We start from the raw sequence: 12,587 nt of genomic DNA, 5'->3' as shown, positions 1-12,587 counted from the left end.
GTGCTTTGTCCAGGCTCGCTTGTGCGAGCTTGCAGCTAGGTACAAAATTTTCAGACTTTTTTGGGAGTGGGTGTTTATCCATGGCACCAATAGCAAAAAAGCCTAAGCGTCATACCCTTTGTGCTTGCCATATTTGGGCAGCACAGCCTGGTGACTCCTCTAACTTGTGTTAGCGCTGCTTGTAGGCTTAGGGAGAGTTGTCTCCGACTCATTTTGTTGAGCCCGGCCCTTCCCAGCATGATGCGGTAATGGGACCAGAGGGGAAACTGCCAGAGACTTCGCCTGGTTTTGGGGTTCCCTAACTGGTTTATCAGCAGCGTATGGTAAGTCAGTGGGTGCAGGATCGATGCCCCCTGGTTTTGGTATGGATCCTTCTGCTCTTTCTTGGGTAGAATCTTTTTCAAGGGCTTCAGTGCTTTCTTCAGGCGCACGCCTGGTGCAACAGGCAAGCCTTGGAGTGTGTCTAGACCTGCTGTGGGTCACCCTGATAGGGACCTAGATGGCACAGTTGATGAAGGCAAACCTTCACTCCCTGGAGGATGGGGAAAAATGTCCAGGATTGGAGCCATATAGAACAGTGTTGAGTTACCAACTGTGATCTCCCAGACATTGAAGATGCTGGGTGCTGATTCCATGTCTGAGCCGAAAAATGATCCCATTTTAATTTTTGTGTAAGGTAGCATATATCTTCCCCATTATGGATGCTGTTCAAGAATTGATTAACTTTGAATGGGGTGCCCTGGAAGCTAATTTTTAAAGGGGAAGATCCTTGGAAGCACTGTACCTCCTGGATCCAGCAGCGAGAGAGCAGTTGCGCTTTCTAAAAGTGGATGCGCTGGTGTATGGCATAAAGTGGGTGGCTATCCCTGTAGAAGGGGGAGCGGCATTGAAGGATACACAGGCTAGGAGAATTGAGGCTATCCTTAAGCAGGGCTTGAGGCGATGACAGTGAATTTGCAGATAGCCTCTTGCTGCTCCCTGGTGGCTTGCACTTGCTCCTTCTCTCTCAGGAAGTCGATGAAGCTAGTTTGAATTCCAGGGCAGTGATGGAACCAGCATCTGCCAAGCACCAGCTATGGCTGAGGAATTGGTTGGCTGAAACAATTTCAAAGTGTAATCTTACAAAATTACCCTTTAAAAGATTGCTCTTGATTGGGAGTGAGTAAGGAAAAAATAAGTGGGGTGAGTCCCAGGTTCCTCTGTTACCAGAGGACAAAAGGCAGGTGTTGCGCTCATTCGGCGCGAGAGGCCAGGCTAGGGGTTTCAAATGCTTTCGACCCTACAGAGGAGCGGCTTCTTGAAAGGCTTGACTCTTAGGTAGGTTTTGGTCCTTTAATCTCAGATAGTCCAGACAGGGCGCAGGCTCGAGCAGTGGTGCCTCCAACCTCCTCAATGAAGGTATGCTGACCCACCTCTGGGAACAGGAGAATAGGGGGTTGCCATTCTCTTTATCTGAGGTGGGTTGAGATCACATCAGACAAGTGGATTCTGGAGGTGATAAGAGAAGGCTATGCTCTCTAGTTTCTCAGCATTCATCAGAACGTTTTCATGATGTCTCCCTGCAACTCTCTGCAGAAGAGACAGGCAGTGTGTGTTAAGGTTTCTCAGCCTGCAGGCAGTTATCCCAGTACCCATGTCACAAGTAAATTATGGGCCGATTATTTTATTTATTTCATTGTACCCAAGAAGGAGCGTTCCTTTCACCCATCCTGGATCTCAAGGGAGTCAACCATCATTTGCGAGTGACTCACTTCTGCATGGAAACCTTACGCTCTGTGATAATGGTAGTACAGTCGGGGGAGTTTATTATGTCTCTGGATTTGTCAGAGGTGTTCCTGCATATTTCCATCTGGCTAGAGCATCAATGGTTTCTGCATTTTGCTATTTTGGGGGTGACATCAGTTTTGAGCGCTACCCTTCGGCTTGGCCATTGCGCCTAGAACCTTCTCCAAGGTCGTGATGGTGGTAGAGGCAGTATTGAGAGAGGATGGCATTCTGATCCATCCGTACTTGGCCACTTGGCTAATTTGGGCCAAGAATATGAAATAGAGCCTTCAGGTCTCATACAACGTGATCTCCTTGCTACAGAAACTAGATTGGGTGGTGAACTTAGCAAGAGAATTCTGCAGCCTTCTGAAACACTGGAGTATCTCATTGTTTCAACATGAAGCAAAGGCAACATGTTCCTACTGGAGAGCAGCTTTCAGAAACTGATGATGCAGGTGTGGCTATTGACAGAAACAAAACGCCCGATAGTATGGTCTTACCTACAGATGCTCAGGTTGATGGCAGCCACCCTAGAGGTAGTTCCGTGGGCAAGGATGCATATGCATCCTCTTCAGCACATACTGCTTGTACCTCTGAGTCAAGTGTGTCAGGACTACTCTATATGGCTTCATTTACTGGTGAAGATCAGCATTCAACTGCAGTAGTGGTTGCAAGTGGATCATCTAAGGAAAAGGCGTCCTCCTTCAAACACCAGACTGGCTAGTACTCACGATGGATGTGAGCCTCTAGGATTGGGAGACTCACTGTCTGGAGTTGACAGCGCAAGGATGCTGGAGCACAGAAGAGTCTCTCTGGAGCAACAATCGGCTGGAAGCCCGTGCCCGTTTGGTTGACATGCTTGTGATTCGTCGACCGCTTGCAGATTCGAGCAGTTCGAAAAATGTCAGACAGTGCAATGACGGTGGTTTACATCAATCGCCAGGGAGGAACTAAGAGCCAGCAAATATTATAGGAAATAACCCAACTCATGGAACGGGTGGAAGTACATCTTCAGGAGATCTCAGCCTCACACAATGTAGGGAAAGACAATGGAAGAATCAATTTTCTCAGCAGACAGTCTGGATCCAGGAGAATGGGATTTGTCAAACAAAGCGTTCCAGCTTGTGGACCACTGGTGCTGCCCGTTTCTAGACTTGCTGTCGACATCACCCAGTGCGAAGGTTCCTCGCTGCTTCAGTTGCAGGAGAGATCTGAATTCTTTGGGCATTGATGCCCTTGTGCAGGAGTGGCTAGAAGGCAAACTTCAAAATGCCTTTCCCCCATGGCACATGTTGGGCAGAGTGATTCTGAGAATCGAGATACATGGGGATGGTGCTTCTGATGGTGTCAGATTTGGCCCAGGAGGCCATGGTATGCAGATCTGCGGAGGCTCCTGGTGGACTCTCCTCTTTTTGATTACCAGTCCACAGGGATCTGCTACAGCAGGGGCTTATTCACAAAGATCCTGTTCTATTTTGTTTTACGGTATGGTCCTTAGGAGGGCTTCGTTGCTGAAGTGTGGATACTCCGCTGTGGTGACTTCCCCCTTGCTTCGAATGCAAAGGTTCTCCACATCCTTCGTGTTTGGGTTATTGCACAAAGAGCTGCATATATGTGGCAGGAGGGAGTCAATGGGCAGTTTGCAGACTAGTTGGGTAGTTGCACGTTACATCAGGGAGCTTGCATGAGAAATCTAAAGGCGGAAGTGAGATGTCTGAGGCTAGAACTTGCTCCTGAGCTGTGTGTCTGGAATGGTGCAGATGGGCATGGGGATGTCTCAGAATGATTTCCAAATGCTTTATTTAGCTATTTGATTTATTTTATATATATATTTTTTTTTGCTTCTGTTTCTTACCTCATCTGTGAAACATTAAAAACCCAAAGGAGGAATCCATGTGGTATTAATAAAGTTGATTTGTGTATTAAGTCTGTAGGAGATGAATCTTCTACAAGGCACTTAAGTTTCCTGCAAGCCTATTTATGTAAAACTTACTCTATTTGGCTTCTGCCTGTGAGTGGTTGAACAGGGCTGTGAATACATGGACTCCTTTTTAAAAAGTCAGAGGTGGAGGAAGATCTCATGCACTGTTCCCAAATCTTGCAATAGTGGAGCAAACTGTCCTTATCCATTGGCATCCATTATAGTCTCTGCCAGTTGTAGTGTAAAGCAGCTGCATAACTGCACTTTTAGGGTTTCTTTGAAATAACTTAGCTTAGAAGTAAGACTGAGTAGTCATAAAGAACCACCATTTCTCTGTTCAGCTTTTTATTTTATTCCTGCCATGAAGTTAATGTTTGTAGGTTTTAGACAGCCTTCCTCATTATCTTGGGTAAAATGGAAAGTTTTTCTGTACAGAAGCTCCACACAGATATATCCTTCAGGTTATGGGCTAACTGGTAACTTGGGACAGGATGAGAGCAGCATCAATGTAGACATGATAAAAGGTGCATCTTGTTAATTCCAAAAATGTGCAAACACACTCTATCCCAGGAGAGTCTTTAAGTAGTGATGATGCCAGCAGATGTAGGAATAGCACCAAGAAACTGTGATCTGCATAGTTTTGCCTGTTTGTAACCTGTGGGTTTTCCCATTTGTATAAATCTAAATTCATTTGTAACTCTGGAGATCTAGTCTTATCACAGACCCCTGATTGATTTTTGTGGTTGTCGCTTAGGTGTGCAAAATCCAAAAATTTAAGTAAAATCGTCTGTTTGAGAGCCCCGAAGTCATTTCTTCCTTCCTAAACCATAAGTCGTCATATGCTGTGCCAGCCTGATGACTGCGTGCTGCCATGTGAGAGACCATGATTTAGTTTGCAGACCTGGCTCCTTGGCATGCAGAAGCCTTCTCAAGTCTCCAAGAAAGGGAATCACCACTGCCTACTGACCAGCTCGGGCGTGTGCTTGGGTTGGGGTCCAGAGGGAACAGCAGTCCATATTCCTCCGCGAAAGGGCGACTGCTGCAATGAGTGCGATAGGCAGGAAAGGGAGTCCGTGGGATTAAAAGGGGACAGAAGACCATAGGTAGCTGTGAGTGGAAGCATATGGTGCTGTAACCTCCAGTTCCAATGGGCCTGGAAAGCAAAAGGGAGTTTAGAATAGGATTCTCACTCTAAAACAAGAAATTAGCTACGTGCTTACAGTAAAATAGATGCTATGTCGACACATAGGGGCATGTTCAGTAATGTCTGTCTAAAGCACATCAACCTGATAAAAAAAAAAAATATCCTTACAATAAAATAAAATACTCTTATGTTAACTCCCTGTCCATTTGTTCATCATATGAAATAAATACAAGAAATGGCAATGATTTCTGAAGGACCTGAGACCCCTTGTGTGTGTCCTGCAACTGGAACCATAATCTTAGTCAACTCATAAGCTTTCAGTGTACGAGGGACTAGAAACATAGAAATGACAGGCAGAAGAAGACCAAAAGGCCCATCCAGTCTGCCCAGCAAGCTTTCATACTTATTTTCTCATATTTTTCTGTTACTCTGACTGCTGAGTTCAGGGCCCTTATTGTAACTTTTTTTAATTCTAATTTCCTTACACCACCCACCATTGATGCAGAAAAAAATAGCTGCTAGGTACCAGCCAAGGCTCCTATTAGCTTAGGTTGGTGCTTGTGGACCTTTCTGTTCAGGGTTTGACTTGGGAGTGAGACATTCCTTTAACCAGCCTAAAGCCCTGAAGGTAAACAGCTTTGTCATTCGTCTGTCTGTCTTTTTCCTCAGCTGGCTGGAGGAGTGATTCTCGGTGTGGCCCTCTGGCTTCGACATGATCCCCAGACGACTGGCATTCTGTACCTGCAGATAGGAGATAGATCAGCTCCCAGCACCTTCTTCATTGGTAAGTAGCACCTGCCACAGGCCTCGCTCATTGTGAAATTTACTCTGCTAGGGTCCAGTTCCTCTTCTCTTCCTAACTCGTATGGCTCCCTGTCTTCCCATCATGCCCCTTGAGGGTTGGTGTTTTTTTGTTTGTTTTTTTTTCCCCCTTAGCCAGAATCACCTTAGACATGCAAGTCTCATAAAGCCGCCTTCTCTCCAAGAGAACACAAATCTTCCCAAATGGCTCTGCTTTCCACTCCCACTTCTGGCCTCTGCTAGACTGCCCTGCACCAGACTTCAGGGCCTCTAGTTGTCACGCACCAAAGACCTGGAACGTGCTTCCATTATCCCTATGCTTGGAGCCCAGCTACCTCACCTTCAGAAAAAAAGCCAAAAGCACGGCTTTTTAGCCAAGCATTCCCAACAGACTTCCTGTCCAGCGACCAGGTTACCACAGAAGTATTCCTAGATCTGCGGCAACAACAAAACATCCTAACTATGAATACGTCTTTAAAAACATAGATGCTCAACCAATACTGTCTGTTGATCTAGTACTATTGTAATCTACTTAAATGGTTATTGTAATCTGCTGTGAGACCATTCATTGTAAAAAGTGGCAATTCAAACAAATAAATAAAGGCAATGTTGCTATCGCTTTATTGCTGAAATAAGTTTCCTTAAGTATGTGATGTATGGAGCCAGTGGCAAAGCAATGATCACTTCAGCCCTCCAGATCTTTTATACTCTCTCAACTTCTCCCCAGCCTTCTTACACCTAACTCAATCTGTAGGCCCGTCTTAATCTCTTCCCCCAGCCCAACTAACGCATCCCCACTCAATTGCTGTCTTCACTGTCCCCCACCCATCCTTGCTCGATCTGTTGTCTCCCCTATCCCAGAGTCCATTCCCCCCCCCCCCTCACTATTCAGCCTCTGTTCTTATTCTCCCTGCAGTCTCTACCCAGGTTTAGTTTCCTAATACCTCGCTTCCTTACCTCCCACCCCATGCCACAAAAGCAGCAGTAATCAGCTCTTTAGCCCTAACCCAGTCTCTCCTCTTCTGCTGGCATGGGGGGGCCAAGGTGTGAGGGGAAGAAAGAGTATCGCCACCGACCTTCCTTCCGTCAAATCTAGCTAACGTGTGCTTCAAGCAGTTATCCAGTAAGCCCACCACGAGTACTCGCTCACCTGCATCCTGATCTATCTACTGTATCTACATGGAATGAGGTCGGTGGAGAGCTGTAGCATACAAAATGTCAAACACCTCCTATTTTGGAGCTTTGAGGTGAAAAAGCGCTGCTTCCAACAGGGGCAGGCGGAGAGGATCCGTGCTGAGGGGGACAGCTTTCTAGGTCTGTGAACTGAAGGGAATGGTGCTTCCTCCCTTGCCAGGGCACTGATCTTTATTTAAAAAAAAAAAAAAAAAAGTGTTGCACAGGCAGGTTGAGCAGAGGGGGAGTCAAAGCAGTGAGGAGCTGTTTATTTTTATTTGATTTGTATTCTGCCTTTCAGCCACTTCAAGGCAGATTACATTCAGGTATTGTATGTATTTCCCTGGCCCCAGAAGCTTCCTTTCCTAAGGGTAGGAATGTGCTGCTATTTGCCATTTTTTGTTCAGTAGGTGCTGGGGGTTGTTTGTTTTTGTTTTTTTGTTTTGTTTTTTTTGTGCACTAACTGTATTAGTACATGCTAAAACAGCACAATTGGATCTAAATACTGTGTCATATTTATTCATATTCTGTTTCATATTTAGCCTTCTGGTTACGTATGTTCCGTCTCATAGTGTTGTACCGCCACATTTATTCGCATAGTCTTATTTACTCATCTTGCTACTCTATTACATTAATTGGCTGAAATGTAAATATTGCTCTGTTCTTTCTCTCCCCTCTTCCAGTTCCAAGTTAATTTTTCCCTGTTTTATTGTAACTTTCTCACATCCTTTTTCTGATTCCCTGTATTTAAAAGTTCAAGGTTCTTATTGAGAATATTGTTTATTACGCTACGTTATGCTTTTCACACTTTGTTAATTGTAAACCGGGTTGATGTGATGCCTGTCATGAAACTCGGTATAACAAAAACAATAAATAAATAAATAAATTAAGGTGCACTAAAGCCCATTTAGTGCATTTGAACACAATTTGTGCTAAAACCTTTTAAATGCACATCAATCTGAAATGATTTAGTACATGATAAAAAAAATTGAAACATTTTCAGCTACACACCCCATAGGGGACCATCTATTTAAAAAAAAAATAAATCATAAATTATAACGATACTAGACTTGTCTCCTCTCCTAAAAGTTTCCTTTTGGCACCAGACTGGCCAGAACTTAGTCTACCGCTACTACCACTCAACATTTGTTTAGCACAACCATGTGTATGCAGCGCTGTTCACATACATGTTTAAACATCATCTCTGCTCTGTGGAGTTTACAGTCTCGTTGAGAATCAGACAAGAAAAATACATTTCTGGTAATCACTTAACTAATAAGTAAACATTGAATGTGAGATGGCTAAGATCTGGAAGGGTCAGAGGTCTGGGATTTAAAAGGAATTTAAAAAAAGATGAGTTTTTAGGTAGGATTTGAATGCAGTCTGAGAGAGAGCAAGACACACATGTTCAGGAAGGCCATGCCAGGCACATAGTGGAGGGGGGTGTAGGTAGCGAGAAGAGGAGGGTGGTGAGAAGCAGCAAAGTGAAGGCTCTTGTACGCAGGTAAGAGGAGATTAAACTGTATGAGAGAGAATAGGGAGCCAATATGGTGACTTGAGAAGAGGGGTTATATGGGTGTAGCAACTTCAGGAAAAGAGAAATCTTGTAGCTTTGATTATAGTGGAGAGATGGTTCACTGGGATATCGGCGAGGAGCAAGTTTGGGTAGTCTAAGCATAGATTGAGAAAATGAATAAGGGTTCGGACAGTGGGTCTAAAAAAGAAGGGACAGACCCTGGGAGTGATAGTGTTCTGGATATGGGTAAAGGAGAAAGAAGTAAAGATGACCTCAAGGTTATAGACCGAGGGGGCAGAGGAGAAACGAGTTTATGGGGAAAGATGAGAAATTCTGTTTTGACAATGTTGAGTTTCAGGTGATAGTGGAACATCCGAGCAGCAGTATCAGCCAAGCAAGTTGATATTTGGTGCTGGATTACTGATGAGCTTTCTGGTGCAGAGAGGTAAATCTGAGAATTATCAGCATAAAGATGGTATTGAAAGCCATGGTAGGCGATGAGAGCATCAAGTGAATTAATATAGAGGAAGAAGAGAAGCTGGACCAGGACAGAGGCTGAGGCACACCAATTTGATGGTAAGATGGTGGTAGAGGAGCAGCTACCAGAGAACAAACTAGAAGTGTAAAGGGAGAAGTAAAAAGAGAACCAAAACAAAATGGAGTCCTGATATGCAAGTGAGGAGCGTGTCAAGGAGCAGGTGGTGGTCAACTGTTGAGGAGGATAAGGATCGAGTAAAGGCCTTTTATGGCTAAAACCAAATAGGTCATTGCAGACTTTTGGCAAGGGCTGTTTGTATAGAATGTAGAGGGTTAAAACCAGACCAGAGTAGATAACTTTTTCATCTCAAGATATATATATATCTCGCTTTTTTTTTTTTTTTTTTTTTAAGACTGTGGAGATGAACGGCAGGTTTGAATAGTTTGGATGTGGAAGGGAGGGAGGACATTACTTAGTGGGGCAGGTAGGATCCAGTGAGGGATTTTAGGGTTATTTTTCTTTTTGAGTGGTGGTGTGATAACATGTTGAAGCCAATGGGGGACAGTTGCAGTGGAAAGTGATAGATTGAAGATGTGAGAGATGGAAGGGGTGACTGCAGGGGAAATAGAGCTGCATATTTGGGTGGGAACAAGTAGCAGAGAAGAGGGGGAGAAGCTTGGCAGTTTTCCTCCACTGTGATTTTCAGAAAAGGACACCACAAGCACAGTCCAGCCATATTACAGCAAACTACTAATAAACCATAGTGTGTTTAAATATCAAAGGAAAACATGTAATAAAAGGAATTGGGATGCCATCCAGTATTTGGAAGGGGTTTGGCAGAAGAGGATTTGAGAAAATGTGGATATATTGTCTCTTTTAAACACGGACCAGATCAAATGAACAAATGTGAATACAAGATGTTAACGCTTTTTGTTTTGTTATGCATTAATCACTAGAGAAAGAAATGTAATTTAAACTTAAGTTCTGGGGTCCCACGAGCAAGGTCTGTGCTCCAGACAGTTTCCAAGGGCTGGCAGGAAGCCACCTAGCTGTGTGCTCACCAGGTTAGTCTGCAGAGTGCAAGCTGGTGTGTCCTTTCCCTTTAATTATTTATTTGTGCAGTCACAAGCACTGTATAATTGGCATGCTGCCCACTAGCAAGCGTCTCAGAGCCACGGTGCCTGATATTTCCATTGCTTGCCAGATGTGGATTTGGGGCTATATTTACATTGTAACGCAGAATGACACTTCTCCCATATGTTTCACATCAGCATCCCTGTACACTAGAGCAGGGGTTTTTTTTTTTTGGAATATTTCTAATGATCTATGCATAGGAGGAAGTGCTTGCAAAGATCTCATGCATATTCATTAGGAATATCCTGAATATCTGAGAAGCTGGGGGGAGGACCAAGGATACGTTTGAAAATCTCTGAACTAAAGGATGTCTGGTGAGGGAATATTTGACCATTAGAGCCTCAGGGGGAAGCCTTCACTGAGGGATTATGGTGCAGTAAACAATCTCTTCTAATGGCCTTCAGTAGCCTGTAGGTTTCTGCAGACTTGCCTCAAGTTTCTGTGATTTCTTGCCAGCAGTGGCTTGCTGATGCTGTTTTAAAAGTCTGTTTTCATAGTATAGAAAGTGAACAGAGAGACTACTTTGGGGAAGAAAGATTGGTGTTCCTTATGGTTTATAACTGTCGCCTTTCTGTCCCTTCTTCGTGTGGGTCGCCTTTCCGTAGCCTTGTCTAAATGTCTGTTTCTTGCAGGAGTTTGGTGGCAGAGAGAGAGAAGTGGGAAAAGGCAGAGGTGCCTAATTCCCTGTCCTCAAGGGCTGCAGACAGCTCTGGCTTTCTGAGTAACTGAAATTTACCCGATCCCTTGACTCTCGGACCAGATGCATGCCGGGGGGAATATTCATTGTGCGTATGCTGGGGACACAGACTTTTTTGCAGCCCTTTAAGATCAGAGTTGTGCACCTCCTGGTTTAGTATTTTTGGCTATAGTTAGTGGCTGTTTTTCAATTCTCCTGCTCCTGCCTCCAGTGGGGAATCGGTTGTCAGCTTAACATCCCGTATAGTGCAGATTCTGTGTTGGCTAAAAGGTCAAAAAGGGACCATTCCCAGTTTATAGCTAGGTCTCTAAGCTTAGATTTTAACAAAAAGGTAGAGAAGCGATCCTCTGATGTAATCATCTTTTTGCTTATCTGAATTCTGACCTGAAGAGTTTTAGCTCTCAAAAGCTAGTCAAATGTTTAACTTAATTCAATAAAAAGGTATCACCTGAGAGCTCATACATGACTAACATACATATAACTCTTTTTTTGTTTTGTTAATGATTATGTAATTGGCCTGGTTTGATTTGCTGAAAAGTTCATGAAGCTTTTATTTTGCCAGCTTTGATTCAGTGCAGTTGGCATATCCAGAGTTGGCGAGTATATCCAGAAGACAATGGAATTTCTCCGGTAAAGCAAGGCATGAGTATGGCACACCCTGCAATTCTTTGGGCTTTTGTCTCTGAAAAAGTGAGCCTTTGCTGGGTGGGGGAAGTGAAAGTAGGGTGGCTAATCAACAGCAGTCTTAGGGTGGCCAGAACTAAAAAGCTTCCAGGTAGGAAGATGAGGTTCTCTGAGGTCAAGCAGGATGGTAGTCCTCATGCAAGGGTGACATCAGATGGAGCCCCGACATGGAAAACTTATATCAAAGTTTCTGGAACTTTAACTTGCCACACTAGGGATGCCCAGAATGCCCTTTACCACGCGTCCATGCAAAGTCCCTCTTCAGTTTTGTTTTGGTTTTTTTTTCCCCCCCACTGAGTTGGAGTATTATGGTTGGTGAGCTCTTTTTGGCCTATTTGGGCAAACTTCTCTGTTTTCACTTTTTGTGATGTTTCGCCTGCGTTCAATGCCAGTTCGTTCTTGATCCATTCCCATAGCGCTCTTAGGGTTTTTGTTTATTGGTAAGTTTCTTTTTGTGGTCATTTCCCTGCGGTGGTGCTTCAGTGCCCGCTGGCCATCATTGCCCGCTGCCATCTATTTTTTTTTTTTATATTGCTTTCCATTTATCACAAAGAGGGGAGTAGCTGGCTTGTTACGGCGGTTACTACCCCAAACCAAACAAGCCTAATACTTCACTTTCCAAGCATATACAACATAGTTCTCTGCTTCAACAGCAGGGGAGAAGAAAAGAGGGTTCGCACTCACAAAGCGGGGAGTAGCTGGCTTATTACGGCGGTTACTACCCCAAACCAAATGTGCCTGATACTTCGCTTTCGATGCATATCCAGCATGGCTCTCTGCTTCATGGCATGGGAGAGGCTGATACATCTAGCATTTCCAGCATAGCTCTCTGCTTCAACAGCAGGGGAATAAGAAAAGCTGAGGCTTCACGCATATCCAGAATAGCTTCAACTGCAGGGGAGAAGGAAAAAAAAAAAAAAAAAAAGGATTCGCACTCACAAAGCAGGGAGTAGCTGGCTTGTTACGGCGGTTACTACCCCAAACCAAAAGGGCCTGATACTTCACTTTCAATGCATAACCAGCATGGCTCTCCACTTCAACGGCAGGAGAGTAAAAAAACAACCAATAGGGGCTGTATGACATAGTCTGGGTAAAGGGAATAAACATGGGTGTAGCTTGCTTACTGCAGCAGTTACTACCCCTACTACCCCTAACTAATCAAGCTAGGTATTTCACTTGGATGCAGCTCCATCACTGCTCTCTACATTAATGGTGGGGGTGGAAGGGAAATAGAACCAAGAGTTAAGAGAAAATGATAAGTATGAGACAAAA

General features: G+C 44.2%; 1 protein-coding gene across 1 annotated transcript in view; it reads left to right on the top strand.

Moving 5' to 3' along the window:
* Window positions 1-12,587, top strand: part of CD81 (CD81 molecule) — a 195,448-nt gene that overhangs the window by 88,148 nt on the left and 94,713 nt on the right. Inside the window, exon 2 of the mRNA XM_029583180.1 lies at window positions 5,502-5,616. Within this exon, the coding sequence (XP_029439040.1) occupies window positions 5,502-5,616 (115 nt within the window). The remainder of the gene's footprint in view (window positions 1-5,501; window positions 5,617-12,587) is intronic.

Source organism: Rhinatrema bivittatum, chromosome 17 (assembly GCF_901001135.1).
Source record: "Rhinatrema bivittatum chromosome 17, aRhiBiv1.1, whole genome shotgun sequence".
NCBI classification, from domain to species: domain Eukaryota; kingdom Metazoa; phylum Chordata; class Amphibia; order Gymnophiona; family Rhinatrematidae; genus Rhinatrema; species Rhinatrema bivittatum.
This window is presented reverse-complemented; position numbering and strand designations above follow the sequence as displayed.